At 43.0% G+C, this 21,552-nt stretch overlaps 4 protein-coding genes across 7 annotated transcripts; 1 reads left to right on the top strand and 3 right to left on the bottom strand.

Moving 5' to 3' along the window:
* Window positions 1-1,703: 1,703 nt before the first annotated feature.
* prrt2 (proline-rich transmembrane protein 2) lies at window positions 1,704-6,710 on the bottom strand. 2 transcript variants are annotated; one of them, XM_029134883.2, is made up of 5 exons: window positions 6,350-6,710; window positions 5,018-5,289; window positions 4,515-4,810; window positions 4,301-4,430; window positions 1,704-3,366 (listed from the first exon to the last, which is right to left on the bottom strand). In XM_029134883.2, the coding sequence occupies exons 2-5, from the start codon at window positions 5,241-5,243 to the stop codon at window positions 3,350-3,352; spliced, it is 669 nt and encodes a 222-aa protein (XP_028990716.1). In that variant the 5' UTR covers window positions 5,244-5,289; window positions 6,350-6,710; the 3' UTR covers window positions 1,704-3,349. The 2 variants fall into 2 exon arrangements, with proteins under 2 accessions (XP_028990716.1, XP_028990715.1); XM_029134882.2 differs by lacking the exon at window positions 1,704-3,366 and having other exon boundaries at window positions 3,686-4,430.
* A 154-nt stretch (window positions 6,711-6,864) lies between these two features.
* On the bottom strand, window positions 6,865-11,899 carry kif22 (kinesin family member 22). The gene is made up of 13 exons (XM_029134825.3): window positions 11,742-11,899; window positions 11,286-11,498; window positions 11,074-11,201; window positions 10,836-10,987; window positions 10,500-10,709; window positions 9,762-10,158; window positions 9,274-9,382; window positions 8,774-8,894; window positions 8,440-8,614; window positions 7,978-8,063; window positions 7,538-7,738; window positions 7,396-7,455; window positions 6,865-7,034 (listed from the first exon to the last, which is right to left on the bottom strand). The coding sequence occupies exons 2-13, from the start codon at window positions 11,477-11,479 to the stop codon at window positions 7,005-7,007; spliced, it is 1,863 nt and encodes a 620-aa protein (XP_028990658.1). The 5' UTR covers window positions 11,480-11,498; window positions 11,742-11,899; the 3' UTR covers window positions 6,865-7,004.
* Window positions 11,900-12,219: 320 nt separating this feature from the next.
* On the top strand, window positions 12,220-14,442 carry pagr1 (PAXIP1 associated glutamate-rich protein 1). Of its 2 annotated transcripts, XM_029134875.3 has the most exons (5): window positions 12,220-12,456; window positions 12,652-12,860; window positions 13,414-13,750; window positions 13,827-13,912; window positions 14,087-14,442. In XM_029134875.3, the coding sequence occupies exons 2-5, from the start codon at window positions 12,689-12,691 to the stop codon at window positions 14,320-14,322; spliced, it is 831 nt and encodes a 276-aa protein (XP_028990708.1). In that variant the 5' UTR covers window positions 12,220-12,456; window positions 12,652-12,688; the 3' UTR covers window positions 14,323-14,442. The 2 variants fall into 2 exon arrangements, with proteins under 2 accessions (XP_028990708.1, XP_028990706.1); XM_029134873.3 differs by lacking the exon at window positions 12,220-12,456 and having other exon boundaries at window positions 12,600-12,860.
* Window positions 14,443-14,671: 229 nt separating this feature from the next.
* tlcd3bb (TLC domain containing 3Bb) lies at window positions 14,672-20,799 on the bottom strand. Of its 2 annotated transcripts, none has more exons than XM_055504049.1 (7): window positions 20,358-20,799; window positions 18,783-18,920; window positions 18,459-18,542; window positions 18,079-18,304; window positions 17,799-17,894; window positions 16,764-16,873; window positions 14,672-16,626 (listed from the first exon to the last, which is right to left on the bottom strand). In XM_055504049.1, exons 2-7 carry the CDS (start codon window positions 18,905-18,907, stop codon window positions 16,359-16,361), a joined length of 909 nt encoding a protein of 302 aa, XP_055360024.1. In that variant the 5' UTR covers window positions 18,908-18,920; window positions 20,358-20,799; the 3' UTR covers window positions 14,672-16,358. The 2 variants fall into 2 exon arrangements, with proteins under 2 accessions (XP_055360024.1, XP_028990703.1); XM_029134870.3 differs by having other exon boundaries at window positions 18,783-18,985; window positions 20,358-20,797.
* Window positions 20,800-21,552: the final 753 nt, after the last annotated feature.

Genomic DNA, 21,552 nt, shown 5'->3' with positions numbered 1-21,552 from the left:
TTACCAAGTCTCCAGTGACATTCTTTTCCTTATCCTTAGCAACGAGCTCCAGTTCTTTCAGGTTCCCCTCGTAATTTTTTTCTACAATGATGCCTCTTAAATAAATTGTCTTATTATCTTTTGAGAGAAGCCGAATACATACAAACATACACCCGCACACATACAAGCTTACCACTCCAAGCTATTGAATGCAGCTTAGTGAGACCAAAAGGTAAGTTGAGTTTGCATTTAGGTTTTCACATTGTCTTACATACGTATTCTTATGGTTCTTTGAGTATTATCATCCTGAAAAGAGGAACTAGCAAACTGACACATGGTTCATACAGATATTATACTGTACAGCAAACACCTCTTTTGAGAAAAAGAAGGTTGCAGCTGTCCTCTCTGATGGATGAGTGATATGCAATGATATATATGCAATGATATAGAAAGTTAATGTTCAGTGACTTTATCACTCTCATACTGTTGTTATCCAGGAGTTTGCATGTTTTCCCTCGTGACCCCACGTACGGGATTAAGCACAATAGAGGATGGATGGATGGATGGATGTTGTTATCCAGCAACTACGGCTAATGAATCAGAGAAAAATGCAGAATACATTAGTTTGTTTAATAAAAGGTTAGTACGTCATCAAAAATGTATCAGCATATAATTAAAAACAAGCCATAGTATATGCAATTGTTATCTGAATGTTTTATCTCCAATATAACCTTTATTTAGATTAAATTAATTTAGGCTCTCTTCTCAACAGGTTCAAAATTTTAACCATTCTTACTCTTTAGTTTCATAAGGCCTCCTTTCCACTTCTCTGGAAACGCAGGGAGGACACGGCCCCCCCTGGAGTCCCTTTAGGACTTTTGTGTGGTTCAGGAACCGGCAGTGCCCAGGATTTGATCATGAGGTCTGCACACCTTGCGACTTACGCTCATTGTCTTACCCAGTACACCACTGAGGAACCCTTCACACTTGTTGTAGTGTTCAGCACGCTTTTAAAGCTACACTTTGAGAGCTGCGTCTAAAAGTAGATTCAAACCCACAACCTGACATTCTCCTAGCAGTTGTTTAACTCTCTGAGCTACTGGCCTAGTTAGTTAAATCATGATCAAGGTTGTATTTATTGTTTGTTTTATAACAGTGGCTTTAAAAATATCTAAAGCTCTTCAGGACTTGAACCAACAACCTGATATTCCCAGAGCAGTCTCTTATCTCTTTAAGCCATTGCTCTGGGTGGAGGTTATACTTACTGTTAGCAAGAAAGCAACACTTTTAAAGCATCTAAAGGGACCCAGGATTTCAACCCATAACCTAACACTACAACATAACACCTTAACTCTCTATACTCAGAGGTTTTGAGGATTTGAACCAACAACCTGACGTCTGACCATCAGCCTCCCTTCTCTTTGAACCACCACTCTGTTCACATCTGGAAATGTTTTAAGTTGATATAATATTTAGAGTTTAAATAACAACTCAGCCTCTTAAATCATTTGCACATCTCCGGACTTGAACCAACAACTCAGTGTGCTCGCCAAAACATCCTAACCCTCTTATCCACCTGACAACTACTACTAACCAAGTCTTAGTTTGAAGTTGCTTCTTCATAGAGACTCCAACAAGTACGAGGGATGAGTTTAGTTACTGTTTTCCCCAATTAATTCTACTGTTGCTGCTCTCTATATCTTGAAATAAAAACCAAAACCATGTCACATGCATTGTCTTTATTATGAATGTGCTGCAGACGTTTAATATTCCAAGTGCCAGCTGATCTTTCTAGTTTTCAATTGTTATCAATATACATGAAATCCATAAAAATCCACAACATGCCAATAACCACAAAGATTATAGAAGCCTGGTGGTGATACGACTGCCAGGAGCCTAGCTAGCAGTTTCTGTGTCTATGTCAGATCATAACTACCTAATTCTAACTCAACTAGAGAATATCACAATATTGAGATTTATATCGGCAGAATACATGAATTGTTTCTCACAATTAAAACTTACATATTAACAACAAAAAATCTGCCAGCATTAGTCGTTACAGAAATGTGTCTGCAAATGTTAATTTATAAAGTTGTGGTGTTTCTGTACATGATTCAGAAAGAAGAGGAGAACCCGGTATCAGATCACAGTGAGAATCACAGGTAGATAAAGGTTAATTAAGGTTAAACTGCTTCAGTGTTTTACATATACTCCATCAAAAGCTTCTCCTGCACTTTGACTCCAAGTTGGTTCATTTCTGACAAATGAGTAAAAATTAAGTGTTTGAATCTTAGGGACAAAAATGTCACAGTCTGTTTGGTTCAGTACAGCCAGCGTGTGGATCCAGACTGAAGCTGTTGTTTAACCAAATCACGAGGCTCTTTATGCATAACTTCCTACCAATCTGACAACTGTGACACAGCACTTTAAGAGCATCACCTCACCAAAAACCTTTTTCTCTTTCAAAATCACATTTTACAAATATTAAAAAAGGGCATATAATAGGTTTGAGTGTAAAATGAACAATTTTTCCTGCTACATTGTCTTTTTTTAACCCTTCCTCTGGCTCACAGTGCTTAATGGTGCTGTATGCTCGTGTTCCTCTCCACATCGACTGTTGGGTCTTTTCTTTTGGCACATTATTTTCCTTGCAGTAATGAATGTGCCTGGTGAGACGTTTCATAATCCCTTCCAGCGGAGCACCCGTAGCTACTCCGTGGTAAGCCTCTTCCTCCACCTATACAGTCCCTTCTTATATTCATGAGATGTACAGCCGGATGGCCTCGACGGCCAAAGAGCACAGTATCAGAACAAGAGGACAAACTGTTTCTTCTCTGTGAGGGAAATGGATGAATTTCTGCTGTGATTCCACCGCTACATAAATCCCAGAGCCTCTCCCTGTAGCCGAGGGGATTTAACAGCAAGCTGAAACTCTGATGCATCCTGCCAGTGGAGGACATTTTGCTGCTTGCATGAAGCTGGGTGGAAATCAGTCCTGTGTTATGTTCTAGTCCACCATGTCCGAGTCGGTTTCGCTTGTGATAATAGGATTCTTGAAGGGTTTGTGTGTCTTTCTCAAGAATGTGTTGACCAGAATTCAAAAGGGCTAATTAGTTTGTCTGCTCCTCCTCTTCGTCCTACATCCGACGGACAGAACCCCTCTAAGTGACTCAAAGCAGCAGCCTTTGCATATTTTGTTTTGTTCGATTAGCAAAAAGGGATTTATATAGATTACAGAAATGTAAGTAAGCACTGAATATCGGGTGCATATTTGTCACACATCCAGGTAAAGACAAGGCGGTAAAGATGGTGGTGCAGGTGCGGGCCAGACGATCAGTTGCCTTTATCCAGTTTCATCCTGGGATGAAACTCAGGTTTTCACATTTACTAAAAGAAGAAAAGGAATTGTATTAGTTGAAGCGCTAAATACTGTGCAGCTTTATATGGATGTACACACTTTCACAGACGACAGCTATATAATGAGAAAACAAGGAGTGTCTGGTCCCAGAGCCTTTAAACTCGAGCTGTGCTCTTGTGGTCATTAAGTTAATTAGGTTGACTCATAGCTTAACGAGGGATTCAAAAACAATGTGAAAATATGTATTTTATACTTTAAACTAGAGAGAAATGTCAAATAATTCTTAAATGGCTCTTAATGCATAGTTTAACATGCAATTGTTTTACACTAATAAGTAATAATCACTGATCTTTTACCAGAATGTCTTTATTTTCCATTGTACAATAAATGTTCACTTGTTTGTCTTCAACAAGACACTGGCATACAGTATAAACATATACACATGGTACAGGGACAACAAGGCTACACCTTTGGTATGAGCAAACTGCAAGGCGTACCACGGACAGCAGGCTACACAAGTCACTGTACAGACACACACACACAGCTGTCTGAGGCATGCAGTCAGTTACAGCTGGAGGCCACAAGTGCAAATATGGAGAAATGTGTCATAAAGCGTAGATCTGAGTCTGATGCAGATGTGATTAATGTGTTGTGATCTTCGTGTAGTGTTGGCATAGCTCCTAAAGGCTAAAGTGCTGCAGTGTATAAAGGAATTTGCAGGCATCCTAACTAGTATGATACACAGATGGATATAATGTCAGTGATTACAGTCAAAATGAGCTTAAGTGATGAAATATACAGTGATAGTAGCAGGTTTTTGGTGGATGCTATTATTACAAATCTTAAGTATAATTCAGTGTCCACAAGAAAGAAGTTCAGTGGCAAGAAACAGCTGAGCACAAGTACACAGATACAGGGTAAAAGGTGAGTTGATGGGTTAAAGGTCAGATTTGGGACACTCACTGGCGAGGTTGACAATGCACGCGATGATAATGACGGTGCCTCCTACTAGCGACACCATGGAGAGCATCTTGGCCACGCGGCCCAGGCGCACGGCGCCGTCCAGGTTTCCCTGCTCAAGACTGTTCTTGGACTGAAGAGGAAAATAGAACCGCATGTATGCGTGGTCACATTTTACAGCAAAACCGAAAGCATTCACGAAACGTCCGTTTCTCACCATGATCGAGTAGACGAAGCCCACGATGTTGATGGGCCACACGGGGCAGAAGCAGGCCAGCACCGACAGCAGGAGGTAGTCTTTCACCTTGGTCCTGTCCAGGGGTGGGTTGGTGGCGATGCTGGAGTGGCGAGACAGCGAAGGCCGGGGGGAGAAGGCGGTGTAGCTGATGGAGCCCGCCCTGCTCCCCTTCCTGGTCTTGCCAGGGTGGGGGTACGAGATGGAGTGCTGTCTTCTTGGCGGCGAGGCGATGACCGGGGAGGCGCTCTCTGCAGGCGCCGAGTGGATCCCGTTACCTACACGTGAGAAACGACGAGGACAGGCACATTTTTTGAAACACTGTAAGAGCTAAAAGTGTGTGTGCGCTCTCCCAGGAGCGCCCTGCGCTGAAATTTGACTTTCACGGAGCAGGCTGACTAAGCAGCTGTGTGACCCCCCCCCCCCTCCTCCCCTCCAATCCATCCACCCGCTGCCTCGATATGAGGTCAAAGTCAGCCACTTACTGTTTTTCAGCTTCTCGTTGATGACTATGACTAGCTCCCCTTTGGATTTGCTGCGGGGGGGTTGTGTGCTGGCCGGGCTGCTGCTGTGGATGAGTTGCTCCCCTCTGATGGGTGGGCATGGGATGGAGACAGGGGCTTGGCAAGACAGAGAGTCCTCCTGGTCCAGCAGCGACGGTTGCTCCTCTCCTGGCCAAATTGTGGGAGCTGGCATCATGTTCACAGCCATGCTGACAGCTAGAAGACTGTTTGTGGACTAGTCCTGTGTGTTACACCTGTGGACAGAATAGACATTTAGTCACATTTATGAACGGAGGCTGCTTCCTTTAGTTTAGGGACTGTGTAGAAAAGTGGGACACGGGCTGCTAGAAATTAAGGCTGATGTCAACAATTAGTGATTAGTGGTGTTTGAGGAACTCAATTTAACTTATATTTTAAGTTTAATTTATGGTGCTCCGAATAATCCTTTTTTCCAATTTTCAAACAAAGCTGACAACAACATTTGAGCTATAAATGTACATCGGAAAGCTGAGGAAGCGATACATCCAAAATTATAGTACAGATTACTTTCATAGCCAACATTATGGGATGTCTTTCTATATTTACATAGAAAAATATACAAAGACAAATTTTACCCTCAATTGCTTTGGACAGATAAGAGTTATTTTTCTGATTTACTACCATTAACCTGACAGAGTCAAATGCTAAAATAAACCATGTTAGTTTTTTTTTTAAACATTTATCATAAATTTAGAAATATATGTTGTACATGTATTAAATAAATCACGAGGTCCAGCCTCCACTTCCTAGTAATTTCCACACGGTCCCTACGACGCGCGTCTCTTTAGCAGCTTTTCTGTTTGAAAGCGGGCTCAATGTCACGATAAGCCTCAACATAAGCCACTTTGACATCATCCTCATTTTTGATCTCTTCATGGGAACCAGGACTGTAAACACATGTGCTCAAAGCTCGTATTCAAACCCGAGAGAAGCGGGTCACGGTGACAGGAGCAGTACAAAGGGAGGCAGGCTCCTTTGAAAAGCAGCCATGTCTCCGTTCAGGTGTGTACATACATCATTGTGTGCACACAGGAAGCTGCTGCACGACAGTAAATGGAGAAGAAAAGGCGAAGCGCTCATTAATGGATGAGCGGGTGGATGCTCGTTAATTAGCCGCCGAGTGTGAATGCGGGATCGCGATAATACATAAAAAACACGCGCTTACATTGATCCTGCATTAAAATCAAGCTCAATTGTTTACACACACACAAAAATGATGGTCGATGAAGACTGAGCTCAATATCAGTGAATGTGGCCGAGATAAATAAAACTGACCTTCTTTAATCCAGCGTCTGTCTCACTTCACCCGGAGGCTTTGTCCTCATAGTAACGTCCGTCAGTAGAAAAACAAATTACCGCCAGGCTCCACTAAACGTCCTCGACACGAGACGTGTCTGAAATCCGACCATCCGCTGTTGTTGTGGAGGGAGGCTGGAGCTGGACCTGGGTGCAGCAGGGATGTGCCAGCGCAGCGGGCTGGGACCGATGGGGAGACTCCAGGATGGGAGGGCGCACGAGGGAGGAGGGGTATGAAATGGAAAGTGAAATCCAGACTACGTGATGTGTGCGGGCTGGAGGAGGGGGTGAGGCGCTGGGTTAAAGCATCCTCAGCTCTTTACCCGAAAACATCCAACGTTGGAGATTTATTCACTGACGCCCCCCTGAACGGAGGCAACGTTGGCCCATTCCTGTCTAGGAGCCCGACAGGGACGTCAGGCTCTCAACCTGGCGCATCTGTTCCCGTGCAAGGGATGGTCGACTTGTCACAGTGAAATAAACACCACCAAGAGTGAATGTCATGCCAGACGTTTATTAAAAAGCAAGTGCGACATCAGCTGAAGCACAGCAGTAACTACAAAAACAATGACAAATAAGCATTTCACATTAAATTGATCACGCATCAATAATAAAAATATTAAAGAACAACAGATCACTTTCCCATTGCACTCACGATGTTTGCCTGAAATACAAAAAGGGAAATTAACATTTATAATGGTCCTCATCCATCCTTATTAGATAAACTAGACACAGGGTGGGTAGTTCTTGTTCTAACAGCCACTGCCCTTCCTAAGACTATTTACCAGCAGGATGGGAACTGCCCCTGCAAAAAATAAAATACCATCTGCAGCTGTTCTGGAGTCTCAGAGCTGCAAGCTAAATATAACAAGCTGATGTTTCAGTCATGACAATGTTGAACAACTTCAGTCTAACATTAGGTACAGTAAAGGATGACAACCCTGAACTCACATGGAGAGCCAATTCTTGAATATGAAGAAAGGTATCAAATGCCATGATAAAAAGTGATCAGTTTATGATCTTACCTTCATAAAAGAGGAAAATCTTTTTTCTGTCATTCCCTCAACTTTTACGAGATCTTCCAGCTGCAAAACAAAAATAAATTTACACCTGAAGTCTTGTGGCAATGTCCATGAACAATCCAAGCTTGACACTTAGACTACTGACCCTTGTAAAGTGACCATGAATCTCCCTCCAGCCCAGGATGAGCTTGGCCTTCTTGTCACCAATCTGCTGGAGGCCTTTCAGATCTTTGAGGGAGCCTGTATTGAGTATCTGCAAGATTTTCTGCCTGGACTGCTCCAGTAGGGTTCTGTTGAGTTGGGACTCCCAGGCATTCTCAATCATGTTCTCTTTACCATCTAGTTGCTTTTAAAAAGGGAACAAAAAATAAATCAATTATCAACATGCAGCTCGTGAAAATTAAACTTTTACTGTTATTACTTGTCGATATTGGCCAGGACAAGTTCATTTTGACCTAATAAATCTTGCAGCATTTGTCAAGTCAAAAAAAACAATTGAAGCTAATGCACTGCGTCAGCTTGTATCCGATGCCTGCAATTCTGCAGATGTGTCAAGCTAAGCACAGCCGCGGCTCAGATGCTGACCTCAACCTGGTCTGAAAGCAGCTTCTTCTTGACGCAGACAGACTGTTTCACGGTGGCAACTTGCTGAAGAGGCTGTAGCGGAGACACTGGGGGAGGAAACCACACGGAATTCATTTTAAAATTAATTAATGACAAAGAATAAAAATTATACACATACACTTTGAAAAAGCCAAACAGATGACTAGTACTAAAGTTAGTTGGCTCATTTCGAGCTGGTGAGGGCTATAAAAACAATTGATTACCATTTGATGCCTCCTGACTCCTATATTGTAAGCTAAAGTCGTGTATCACATTGCAGCTCATCAGTAACCCCACTAAGAATAAATGTCTGAATACGCTTTGGGGAGACACGAATATACAGCAAGGAGAGAGCATATATTGGTAGTATGCTTTGCAACTATAGTCCTATAAATGTGGATGGTTATCAGCTAAATTTCAAAGCATTCAGTAGTAGAATTTAACCTTTCAGAGGTTGGACCACAGCCTGCTGTTTAATGGGTTTGGTGGCATTTGTCTGTTTTCGCTGCAAAGGTGCTGCATTCTTGAAGATGGGCTCCTTAGCATTTTCCTGTTCTCCAGCTGACTGACTCAACAACAAGGCCTTGCTCTCAAATTCCTTCTGCCTCTCTTTAAGCTCCTGTAAAGTAGCACAAACAGCAAAAGATTGATAATTACATATGGGCTTTTAATTGAACAGCATAGAGACCATAAAATATCAGGAATTGGTAAAAAGATTAAAGAATACAAGTGAATCTTTCTCAAAGAAAAACTATTATTTTTCAATGTTCATTTTTACCTGGACCTCTCTGCGATACTGAGCCAGATCTTTCAGCATGTTTAATCTATCATTTTCATGGCAGCTCATCATCAGCTTCTCCAAAGAAATCAGTCTGTCCATCACAGACAGCTCGGACACACTGAGACACAAAACAGATTAAGAAACAGGAGGCGATACACAACAGGGAGTGAATATATGGTCAGGTGCTTTAAAAACCACTTCATCAGCCAGGCTCACTAAATAAATGTCAAGGATAATCCTATCCCAGACAGATTGGACAATAGAACACAAGGGAAATTGTGCTTTTCTCAATACCAAGCCAACAGCTGCCTTGCTTTCAGCACAAGCTATAAAATTTTGGCCCACTGCTGAGGCTGTGGTTCATTATGTTTCCTTCACTCATGGCTGGATGAAGGAAACTAAATTTAACATATGCTGCTATTAATGCCTTTAGCTGACAGATAAAGTTCAGTTCTTATGCGTAAATAGCTTGACAAATAATCAGCATGATTTTTAACCTAGGAAAATTTGCAGAGGATGAGGACCCATCCTGCTCGGTTTTCTTCTTCTGCCGCTGTGGCTCGATGCCAGACCCTCCCGCCTCACGGTCCTCTCTGGGCCGCTTCACTGGAGATGAAGGAAGAGGAGAAATTAACAGTTTAGTATTCTGCACACTCAAGCAACAGTGTTTGTGGGGTTCTCTGGAGTGTAAAGCAATTCAGAAAAAGATGGCACAGCATCAGTCACAGCTGCATTGCAGTCCCTGAAACAAAGTCTATTTTTACACTTATATGGCAAAATTGTAAATAGATGATTATCAGAAATAAAAGACAATAAATATATATACCCAGCCCAGAAACAGATTGATGTTTACTACTCATCTTCATTCTCAGTGATGTGACTTTGACGCCATCTAATGGACGCTTCTGTTTGAAATCTGAATTACCGGTAGATTTTCTCCAGAACGTTTTAAATAGAAATGTATTGTTCAAATTATTTCACTCACCTGGCAGAGCAGGCACAGCCACAGTTTCTTGAGTGAAGGGTTTATTCACAATGAGTTTGGATTTGGCAGCAAAGTTCAGTGCACTAAAAGTATCAAAATAGTATTTGTACTCCGGTGCTATGTTGGTGATCATAACAGAGTGCGCCGAGCCACCGAGAGAGTCCTGCAGCAACCGCGTTAGTTTACTGTCTCTGTATGGCACACGAACAGCTGTGCCAGCGTTAAGGGAATCCACCACTTTGCTGAGAGTGAAGAGAGACAGATTGATGGCGCCACTCTCCTTTAGACGAATGCCCTGGTTGCCTGTGCGGCGATTATCCTCGGAACCAGCCAAATCAACCAAGTAGAGCTTCCCTGTCTGTTGTCTATGGGGAAGGGCACGCTGAGTCCGTACAACCTAAATTGTAGAGTAAGAATTGACAAAAAAAAAATAAAAAGAATTGAGTGATAGAAAACAGAGTTAAAATTGAGAATTAGAAGTTGGTAACTTAAAGATATTACTTATTTCATACAATACTGTAAATACAGAAATACTGCAGGATGACTGTTTCCCTCTGTAGTAGTCCCAGAAAGCCAAAACATCGCCAACGGGAGTGTTGCAAGAGAGAATTACTTTCAGCACCAGCTACCAAATCCTGGCCTACTGCTCAGAGGCCATGACCTGTTTAAGATGCTGTTTGACTGCACAGAGCAGCTTCGTGAACCTCAAATGGGAAACCGTGTGACATGTGATCAAACCTTAATGAGAAGAATAGCATGGCTGCGACTGGAGCGCTGGTTTAGTTTGGTGGAAGCTGTAGTACGATTGAGGCTGGCAGGTATAAAGTGTTTCTCATAATCTGAGAAGGAAGAAATTGCCATGTGAGTGAGGCCAGGGATGAGGATGTTCTTGTCCTTGTCCTCTCTGATTGGCAAATCTTGAGAGCCTGGTGACAGAAGGTCCAGCACCTAAGAGAATAAAAAAAAAAAAAACGATGCTCTTTCATGACAAATGACATCACTGTACTACAAAGATAATGTACAACCCCGGTCTAACCCATAGTAACAAATTACTCAATACAGAAAAAATAATACCTTCTCATTGTAAATTTCTAAATATGACATCCCAATACTGTAGTCCCAGCCTTCATCCACATCCTTGGCTTTAACCAGTTTAAAGACCTCACAGACAGCACGCGGAATCACACCTGGCTGCTCTGAACTGCCCAACATAGTGTGGGTCTTACCTGTGGAAGAGAACGCTCAGATGTATACAAAGAGGCAAACTGGACCAAATACAGCAATTCAATTCATCAGAATATTACAGACATACCAGCTCCTGTTGGCCCGTAGGCAAACACACTGGCATTTTGGCCATTTAAGATATGAGGCAGAATTGGCTTCACCGACGCCAGGAAAACCTCTTGTTGTGATGTTTGCTCACCGTGAAAAACGTCAAAACTGCAACAACACACGTGGCACTTTTAGAATTAAGAAAAACAACAACATGTAGTTAAATACGAAACGTAAGTAGAGGAAACTAACTGGTATTTAACAGTTTCCGTAGCGTTCCTCCAGTTAATTATCTCCAGGTTCTGGGAGTCTAGGCCTCGAACACATGGGCCCTCGCCTTTCTCATCTGGTTTACACATATACGGTCGCAGGCGAACCGCTACCCGAACCCTGGACGACGACGACCTCTTGGTACCGCCGTCTGATGCCGCCACACGCTGAGCCATGTTTGTTTTAAGCGAAGGCCTGCAAAAACAAGACACCTTTAAAATCTAGTTAAACCATGCATATCTTAACAGATGTGTTTATAAAGCCGTGCAACACTCACCTATTTTACTCACTATTGACGATAATTTAACCTTAAATTAACCTGACTAAATGTAGTCTAGCTAACGCTAACGTTACTCTTGCTTCCCTAAATAGATTAGGTTACATACAGGCCACACTAATTTCCATTAATCCTGTAATCATTAGTTTTAAAATACATACCAGTCCCTTTAAATGATTTTATTTATGGACCCTCCGATTGAGCCGTTTGTTATTCCTCGAGTTTCAGGTAACGCAACATTGCCAAATCCGTGTTTTAACAATGGCTGTCGCAACTACTAGCTTATACTTTAACGAAGCCCTTTTTTAAACGTGGAGCGTTAACCCCGGAAACAGCTGTCGACCAATCAGGAGTCGCACAAAAACTGGCGCCTAGTTGACGCTTACTGTTTTTCTTTGCGCATTTATTGAACATGGAAGTTGACTTTGTGCTCTTTGCCTACACGAGCACAAAATATGTAACGCATCTGCGTAAATTGTGAAGAAGAAGAGACTTATTAGAATTTTACCCGGTATACATTCGGGTCTTTGTGCGATTGCGCACTGCACAGGAAGTTGTGTCTAACGCAGATCTCTACATCATATCCGTCAACCTAAATCGGTTGGTAAATGCAATTATGGGCCCATCCACATGATGTGTAATCAGTGGGAAATTGAGCTGTAGAAGAATTCTTTACGTCATCGCCTACTTCTTCTAGTTCCAAAATGGCGCTATGTTTACGTCTCCTCGTAATCGTTTTTTCCCGTATCAAATCTCATGGAGACATTTAGTTACTTAGTACACGGGAAAGGATCATTTGAGCCATTATTTAACGACGCCGGCGCTGTTGCAGGACCGACTGGACATTAGCTAAGGAAAAATCAGCCAAGCCTCTTGGTGAAGTGCAGTTAATTGCTCTAACGTTAGCTAGCTGGTTGAGCTGTGGCTGCATTATCCGCATAATAAGTTATTAGGTTAACTTTGTCAAAATTACATTACTTTTGGCAAGTTCGTTCACATTCGTATAAGTTACTAAACTTACTTCCAGCTGCGCTGAACCCATGTTGAACAAATCGCGCTTCTCTCCAGCAGATCTCTGGCCAGAGGTTCGGCTGCAGCGGTGGGAAGGATGCAAGCTGAAGCCGCAGACCCCTCACTGACAGAGGGCATCGAGGCTCTGGGTGTGAAGGACGCAGAAAAACCTGCAGCGGGCAAAGAGGACGAGGACGACGCGGAGCAACGGGACACGGAGATGACATCGGCTACAGAGGAGGAGGACACCGCAACCCAGGATGACAAAGGTAACACGTTGTGTGTCATGTGTGTGAAGCACTCAGAAGTAAGAACCAAGTATAACTACCAAGGAAAAGGAGTTAACAGTGCAGAATGAGATCATGTGGACATCTATACAGTAAATGAGCCTTAACCCAGACAGAACTGTTATGCTGCACATTTAGATCTCCTTCTACAGTAAGTTAGTGCAACAAGTAGTGTTTTATATGAGATATAAGACCTAATAATAGTTTTATGTGACGTATAATTGTTGAAACTGAAACTATCCGGTCAGGATGGTTTGAGGTGTCACTGTATGTTCACATCATAATCTTTGACTGGAAAAAAAGCTTTTAATGAGATGACTACATCCACAAAAAACTCCATCATTATATTTTCTAATGTTAAGGACAGCATATGATTGTTTTAATAATTAGTTTTTACTTCTATAAAGTTCTATGAGTTTATATAGGAGTAATATATATGTATAGGTACATCTAAATCTACAAATAATGTAAACATAACCTGTCAAGCTTGTATTAGTATTTCTACCACTATTACATCTTTTTGTTGCTTTCTCAGATGAAGATGCTGATGATGCAGAAGAAGCAACAAAGTGTAGTGAGGAACCACAGACAGAGACAGAGGTGGATGTGGAGGAGGGAAAGCCTGCTGCAGAAGTGAGCAGTGAATGGGAGATTCCGTACAGCGATGAAGAGTTCGAAGACTCCAAAAACTGGATGCCCCCTCCAGCCGAGATCAAAAGACTCTATGACCTCCTCGCTAAAGGGGAGATGCTGGAATTGAACTTTGTACCTCTTCCGAGGAGACCTCCTACACCTGAACGCACACCCTCACCTGAACAAGACGACGAGGAAGAGGCGGCAAAGGAACGGGAGAGGGAGCAGAGAGAACGCAAGTCAGTATCATTTTTTGCTTTTGTAGCGTGTGTTGATTTTGGATGATAATAGTCAATAATGGCTACTTTTTTCTAGGCCCCCTACACCGACCGAGTTTGACTTTGATGAGGAGCAAATGCAGACACCCAAAAATGCTTTCATCAACAGACGCAGAACACCAGGTATGACAGGCAGTACCCACTAAGATCTGACTTTTAAATGTATTGTTGGACCCTAAAAGCTGTGCATGTTACCTCAGAATCTGATTATTTGGTTTCTTCACCGTATGAGGACACAGTACGTGTTGATTTAGTAGTAAGTTTCATAATGACCGTGCTTATTTTTTTAACTTCCAGGATCTTCAGCTCGCTCATCTGTGAAACGAGAAGCACGACTGGACAAAGTACTGTCAGACATGAAGCGACATCGCAAAATTGAGGAGCACATCATGCGTACAGGGCGAGATCTCTTTAAAAACGAGAAGAAGCTGGAGGAGGCTCTATCGCCGAACAGTCAGAAGGAGCGCGAGAAAGAGAGGGAACGCGACAGTAACCCCAACACCATCTTCTCTCCAAGACAAAGAAGATACTGAAGCAGCGACAATGACTGCAGCAACACTGAAAACTTGAAATTTTTTATGTAACAAGTTTGTATGTTTTTTATGTGTTTTGTATCATAGCAATAAACATTTTAACCCTAAAATGTTAAGTTATCTGTTGTAGCTGGTGTTTTTATGTAAAAATGTTCATACCTCTTCTTATTTATAGCCTTTTTATATTACAACTATACAACCTTTAGTTGTATGCCTCTGATGAAGGTATGAAAATTCATGAATTTGGTACCATCTAGTGGCTCACTTTAACATCATGATAAATGAGGTGTATGGAATTTAAAAAAATGACAATTGACAAAAGCAAAGGGGGAAAAAAACTCAAGACTGATTCAGGACAGAGAAGTATATTTTAGCTAAGTTCGAGTAACAATACAGCCTTCACATAAGGCTCAGAAGCATAGAGTATAATATGTATGCATAAGTATGCATTCAAAACCACAAACCAAATAAATAAATAAATACTTACAAATAAATAACAAGCATTTTGTGGAATATACAGTACATCAGTTGAAATGTTTTAGTATTGTCAAGAAGCAGTACCTTACAAATCCATGGAACAGAGGAATGGATGTTCTATGTTCAACATGCCCACAGTTGTCCAGAGGTTTTGGTACACGCTGCCCTGCCTGATGGTTTCTGAGCTTGGATTAGTTTTTTTTCCAGGACAGTATAATTACATACATAAAATGGGAATACAAGCCAGTTTAAATAGGAGGTTCACAGAACCAGTGGCTCAGTGATTTGAGCAAGTCATATAATGTTCAAAATAAATAAGCGTAATTTCAATTAAGTTAAATAAACAAGCAACATCTAAATAAGTTGCCATGGACAAATGTGCTTGATGTCAATTACAAAAGGAATATTACTACTAAAAGGTTCATTTTGAATTTTGTTTCCCTTTAAAACGCTTCCTAGTGCTGCATCAAAGCTAAAACCAAAACCAAATCTCACAGATCAGTGTTTCAGCCAATCAAACGGATACTTAACACAAAAGAACACCACACACATGTATTTTCAGCTTAAAGTGACTGCTACTGTGCATCACTTCCCTGGAAGGAAAATGCAAAAAAAACACTTTGTGATACCAGTAAATGGAATGAAGTAATATCTACGCTAAAACAAGCACTGCCAAAACATTAATGGGTTCTGTTTACATTAAGCTGTAAAACTGTGAAATGCTTCGTTTCAATGCTAAAGTGTCATTGTCCAAAAATACCTGCAGAAACATCAGATACTGAAATGAGACAGAACCTTAAAAAATGATAATTGACCTAATACTGACATAGAAATAAGGATAATTATACATCGGCTATGTACACCTGTGACATTTTTCTGTCCAAGGGAAACGTCTTCCTTCTCCTATGAGGATTAAAAAAATAAATAACGAAGTTGCAAAGAAGGGGGAAAAGGGATAAGGCAGCAGAATACAGTCTCATGAAATTATCTCCCTTCTAATGATGAGTCAGTCTGTAGGTTGGTTACATTTTGTTAGAATGACAGTGACTACATAGAGGATACAGATAATAAACACTAACAAGTCAAAATACTGCTTAGCCAGGATTTTTTTTCTTTTTTGAAGGTCTTCATCATCACTAAACTGAATCAGGCCTTTCAACTACAGCAAATGTACTAACATACAATATAATACATTCCTATATTCCTGCTCTTCCTATACTGCGAGGCAGAGAGGACTGAATTTGATCTACATGAGGAAAGTAGCAACCTATACTTGCTATAAATCCAGGCGAATTCCTCTCAGGTCAGTGCATGTTCTTACCTGTCACAGTGCCTGATGACATCTTTAAATACTGAAGCTGAAACACTGAAGGCCAGCAACCAAACCATTAAGCTGTGAAAGTTTGACTGTTGGCTACAAAGACTTCAGCTCTATTTGAGGCAATTGTCTGTAGTTTCCTTCATATTGCTACTACTTCAAGTCTCACTTTTCCCTCAAAACTTCCTTTACATACTTATTGGTACATTCGCCTTCCTTCCCTCCTCGCGCTCCACTCCTCTCAGTGAGTGGTCAGCTCTGGCTCTGTGGAGCGCGTGCTGTAGCCGTTGGCGGGCTGGGGCAGGGTGTTGCCGTCAGCCAGGGGTTGTTTTGGTGCGTCTGTGGCCGGGCGCGGCCGCTGTGAGCGGGAGGTGCCCAGAAATAGCCGCAGGGCGCCTCTGCAAATTAGAGAGAACCAATAGAGCTGGGGCGCCATGAGCAGAGCAGCTCCAAGGTTACAGTGCCAGGGCACCGAGAAAGGGACCATGTGGAAGGGAATGGACGCATACCTGGGCATACAACAAAAATAAAAATCAATCAATACGCTGCGTCGGCAACAAGGAGATGGTGCAGCTGTGCTAATTAGTTACCCCAGCTAAGCAAGAGAGCAGAACATATGAGAACAGAGATGGACAGAAAGACATACCTTCCATAGACGTAGTAGAGGTAAGGGAAGAGGAGGACTCGACAGATGAAAAAAGTGATCAGCATAAGAGCCCCATTCACTTTGTGCAGGAGAGTGTGTTGCTGTTTGTACTGAGAGCGAATAATAAAAAAAAAGAAAAAAAAAAAAAAAAAAAAAAAAAAAAGAGGGAGAAGTCGAAGAGGGAGAAAGAAAAGCAAGCAGTACAGTTTGGTGAAAGCAGACTGTGTTAATCCTGTTGTTATATTTGTTAATGCTATTTGCACAGACCGAACGAGTGGCACTAAAGCACATGTTGCTGGTTGAACACTGGCTGATCTCTACAGGTGGTGGCAGGAGAGCGAGTGTGTGTGTGTGTGTGTGTGTGTGTGTGTGGCAGTTATTTTTACATGCTTATTCGTACACAGCAGATGACTTCATGCTGAACGTTAAACCTGTTTCAATGAAATAACACCAGGGACAAGCTTGAACACGCTTCTCTACTGAGGCTCGTCTCGTCCGTGTTTAGAATTACAAAACATCCGCATCAATAAATATCCAAATAGTTTTCTTGCCATCCATTGTTTGTTGTATTGTTTAAAAAGAGCTGTTGTTTATCAAAGGACCACATGCACTGCTGTCAAGGGTAGTAGAGGTGATAAAGGGTGGAAGGACATGCTGACACCGCACTGACAATCCAGAGTAATACTGGGGGCTATAATCAGAGGCCAACAGCTGTGGGGGAATCAGATGGGGGATAAGCAGCAGACAATGGAGGGACAACCTTTACCCAAGCACAGAACACAACTAACCCTCACAAACACACCTCCTACAATGTGCACCGAAGCGTGCGGTGTTACCCATTGATGTTTCTGACACTGCTGTTTTGTGTGAGACACAGGAGCCGACAGGCACAGACAAGGTGCATGCTGGGAATGAGTGGAAACATACTCTCCATCTGAATACATTAGAAGTGAAGCAGAGAATGCTGTAAAACCTTGGTGTGACACGTGCGCATGCAACAACACTTAAATGTCACTAAGCAAAGCGAGCACCTACCTGGATGAGGATTTTTCCTAAGCAGACGGATGGAGTGCTGAGCTCAGCCATGAACATTACACCTTGGAAATAATCTCCCCTCCCTTGTCGCCAAAACTGGAGAGAGAAGAGTGATTTGTGTAAAGTGCAATCACAGCAGTGTTCCTCTCCAACGTCCCTCAAAGGAAGCGTTTGCATGCATCACTATCACTCCCTGCAAACGCTAATAAATACCTGTCGAGTTTCCCCTCGCTTTAAATCGAACCTCAAATCAACAGAGAGAGCAATGTGTGACAGTTACCACAGAAACGGGGAAGCAGACGGTGACCATGACAACGTGGTGCAGCACCATGAGGAACTCGCGACGCAGGTAGCTCTTCAGAGCAGAGCTCATGTGCTGCGGCGCTGCTGAAGCCTCCTCGTGTCCTTTGACCCGTAGTTTGTACCAGTAGCACATGAACATTGCGTAGATGTCATACACGAAGTAGGGAACAGCAAACAGGATGTAGGAGCTAGTCAACCAATGCCTGTGTAGGGAAGAAGAGAAGCTCGCCGTCACAATAGAAAGACTACCCATGAATCACACTCTCAGAGCAGAGCTAATATAATAAAATTCCTAAAATGACTAAAAAACAGAAATTACTTGGAATTAACAATTCTAATGGGTGGCTCTGAACTTACTGGTCCTCAATGATGTCCTTGCAGGAAGAAGAAATAATGTATCCAGCTGAAGAAGCCATGACTGCCTGAATTGATGAGACCAACCTGGAAACATAGAAAAGCTAGTAAATAGTTCATGTAGTTGTGAAATATGTTGAAAAATGACTGTCTGATTAACTAAAGTTAACACATTGTTCCCCTTCTGTAATAACTGTACGATTATAATGCAGTTGTAGCAACAACCTGCTCTGAATACAGCACATAGGAATTGTGAGTGCAGCGTATCCACGTGACATCATGCTTTAGACCACACATAAATCAAACCCCAGTATGAGGACGTCTCACCTGGCAGACACGATGACTGCGTCGCCCTCGCTCCATCTCAGCGCAGGGATGGACTTCAGGCATTGCTTGGACAGCAGGAAAAGGCCCGGAAAGAACACAGACCCAGCAGCTAGGATGCTCAGCATGGTCTCTGGCGATCTGTCTGACAGGCAAAAAGTTCAGCAGGCAATCTGGTCCGTGTGATCCGTTGCTCTTTGCCCTCCCTGAAATACCACAAAAACATGGCACGGTGAATAAACGGACGACTCTGGAAAAAAGCCGCTGGACGAAAGGAAACATGACGTGGACATTTCACCTGCACTTCATCTTTAATTGATCACAATGTGAAAACTTCCTAGTTTTAATGTTTAAACTTTTGATTGCAAACTGGTACAATGAGAGAAGGCAAAGTTCTGAACTGACCAAACCCGGATTATTATCACATTTGTTAGACTGCGTGAAAACGTTATAATTTAATTCAACTGAGACCAAAATACTAAAATTGAACCTGCGAAAAGGGTGCATTTTATTTGATTGGAACACAGTCCTAAGTGACCGGTGCTGGATCGGATCACCTGGTGTCTTACCGAACCCACCCTTTGACGGCACAGCTGTGGCGGACAGTGAGGCCGGTCCACTGACGGTGGAGACCGGGGCCCTGTGACACGCTGAGCCTCAGTTACATCCACTCGTTCCTGGGGCTCGATGCGCGTTTGCACTTTGCTTACACTGGATTAGCTGACTCATTAAAAAGTTGATGTCCATTAGCAAAATACGCATTGCGCTATTTTTTTTTTAAATATTGAACATCGAAAATATCAGGACAATTCTCAGGGTTCCCGGAAGCAACGCTCACTCGCGTTGATGCATTACTTTGACAGGTAGTTGGCATTGCCGCAAAAGCGGACTGACACCGGCTGGAGCTCGACATAACGTAACTGTTCCGGCGCTGCAGAACCGGCGACGCCAACACGGGCTGGCGCAGCTTCGCTTCAACCGTGTGACGTTGAGCTCCGGAGGCACAAGCATGTCACGTTTGCACAGAACTCTAAAAACGCTGCACGCGCTGCATTAAAACACACGCTAGTTGAGCTAACAAAACAGCTACGGGGAAAGGCGTCTAGCGACTTTTAGTGCTCGGCTGTGTTTTTTGATGAAGCGACTCGTAGGATTAACCATCACTCGTTTGATGATGATTGCAAAGCGGCGTCGCTAATCACATGTAAATGTCATCCTTCGCCTCGGGAAGCGTGGCCAACTGTCTGCGCTGCCTGCTAACAATGACGCTAGAGCGGCCAGCTAACGTTAGCATCTGCCCCGTTATGTGTGGAATAAGGTTAGCCCCCCGTTTCGTAACGATCAAATTCCCCCTTCACAGACGGAAATAAGTTGCCAAGCGGGACGACACCTGGAACCCGAGCGGGCCACTGTCTGACACCCGCGTTCATGAAAACGTTAGACTGACGTTGAACTGTTTTGCTGGTTATTTGTTTGTAGCCGTTAGCCGCAGCAACCCCCGTGCACCCGGGCTAACTAGCTAACTGATAGGAGTTTGCACATGTTAAAGGAGATGTACAAATCTGAAGCAGCATTTACACAGAGGCTCTGCGGAGTCCAGTCAGCGGCCGGTGGAAACTCGTGTCCTGCAGGAAGCGTTTGACGTTAAAGATGTCCCAGGGGTCTCCGCCTCGATGATCCGCATGTTTATGTGGCCACTTCAGCGTCTGAAGCGTAGCGGCAGCGAGCTAGCGCTAGCTTGCAGCAGCTCAGGTCGAAATCGGTGCGAGGGCAGCTCACTGGGGGCATTGGCGACCACCTCGCGAGCGGCGGATCGAACACGGCGGCGGAGCGACGACACGGGTCCGGGTCCGGGTTCTGGTTCGGGCGACGTCGGGGGGCCGCTGCGTGTCACCTCAGCTGCCTCCGAACAGCAGAGCAGAGACGCCGCTGCCTCGCAGATGCAACATTGACTCAACGCTGGGACTGCTGCGCCAGCTAGTTGCGATAGGTCCGGGCGGCAGCTCGTGTCATGACGAGCGACCCGCACGTCACTGCACTGCATTTTGTAAATTGGGTTTTGTTGTTTTTTTCCGCGCAGGGGAACGCTGAATGGATTCCCCACACGGAGGCTGTGGGTTTCGGCTCAATTCATAGTAACAGATCCTTAATCCACCTGTGTTGTTAAAAAGTCACCAGGGTGAAATGGATTTAATGCCAGAACCTTAAGTATTAGGCCCTGTGTATTTTAAAGCATACTATTATAATAAATATGGGGTGAATAGAATATCCCTCCTTAGTTACACCCACTATGTCCCTCCCAGTGTTATTGTATTGTAGCTTACCTACTTTACATTATTAACATCTTGGAAACTGATGAGAAAAAGAACAAGACCGTGAAATGAGCAGATTGTGTGTCTAACCCAAATCATAGCTGCAGTCCTCTGCAGGACGCTCTGGCTGCATGACGTGCTTCTCTTTGGATAAATGCACTTTCAGCCCTTCCCACCAATTTTTGTTTGGGGGCAGAAAAATGCACGATCACTCCCTGGACAAATACGAAGCATGCCTGGAAACGTATCTGGGGACATCCACCGCACACAGATCAAAGATGATTCTGATTTACAAGCAGAGTTTTATTTTAAACGTGTTATTATTATTTTTTTGCTGTAACACTCAAGTGAACGGTGCAGAGAAACCCAAATTTATATATTTATAGCACGTGGTATAATATGAATCAAATGTCAGTTTAATGTGAGTACTTCAGAGAAGCACAAGGTTTTAGGATTAAAAC

The sequence above is a fragment of the Betta splendens genome, chromosome 19 (genome assembly GCF_900634795.4).
Source record: "Betta splendens chromosome 19, fBetSpl5.4, whole genome shotgun sequence".
Classification (NCBI taxonomy): Eukaryota; Metazoa; Chordata; class Actinopteri; order Anabantiformes; family Osphronemidae; genus Betta; species Betta splendens.
Note: the sequence above shows the minus strand (reverse complement) of the source record. Positions and strands in the feature narration are given on the sequence as shown.

What these genes read in the sequence shown, in the direction of transcription:
- prrt2 (XM_029134882.2), bottom strand. Translation starts at nt 5,243, where the DNA reads ATGGCTGTGAACATGATGCCAGCTCCCACAATTTGGCCAGGAGAGGAG. An exon ending in CAACGAGAAGCTGAAAAACA is followed by an intron (nt 4,811 to 5,017) that starts GTAAGTGGCTGA and finishes TCTCACGTGTAG; the next exon opens with GTAACGGGATCCACTCGGCG. An exon ending in GCTTCGTCTACTCGATCATG is followed by an intron (nt 4,431 to 4,514) that starts GTGAGAAACGGA and finishes TTTCCTCTTCAG; the next exon opens with TCCAAGAACAGTCTTGAGCA.
- kif22 (XM_029134825.3), bottom strand. Translation starts at nt 11,479, where the DNA reads ATGGCTCAGCGTGTGGCGGCATCAGACGGCGGTACCAAGAGGTCGTCG. An exon ending in CTACGGGCCAACAGGAGCTG is followed by an intron (nt 10,988 to 11,073) that starts GTATGTCTGTAA and finishes TCTCTTCCACAG; the next exon opens with GTAAGACCCACACTATGTTG. An exon ending in TTCATGGTCACTTTACAAGG is followed by an intron (nt 7,456 to 7,537) that starts GTCAGTAGTCTA and finishes TTTGTTTTGCAG; the next exon opens with CTGGAAGATCTCGTAAAAGT.
- pagr1 (XM_029134875.3), top strand. Translation starts at nt 12,689, where the DNA reads ATGCAAGCTGAAGCCGCAGACCCCTCACTGACAGAGGGCATCGAGGCT. An exon ending in CGCAACCCAGGATGACAAAG is followed by an intron (nt 12,861 to 13,413) that starts GTAACACGTTGT and finishes TTGCTTTCTCAG; the next exon opens with ATGAAGATGCTGATGATGCA. An exon ending in CAACAGACGCAGAACACCAG is followed by an intron (nt 13,913 to 14,086) that starts GTATGACAGGCA and finishes TTTAACTTCCAG; the next exon opens with GATCTTCAGCTCGCTCATCT.
- tlcd3bb (XM_055504049.1), bottom strand. Translation starts at nt 18,907, where the DNA reads ATGCTGAGCATCCTAGCTGCTGGGTCTGTGTTCTTTCCGGGCCTTTTC. An exon ending in AAGGACATCATTGAGGACCA is followed by an intron (nt 18,305 to 18,458) that starts GTAAGTTCAGAG and finishes TTCCCTACACAG; the next exon opens with GCATTGGTTGACTAGCTCCT. An exon ending in CTCTACTACGTCTATGGAAG is followed by an intron (nt 16,627 to 16,763) that starts GTATGTCTTTCT and finishes TTGTATGCCCAG; the next exon opens with GTATGCGTCCATTCCCTTCC.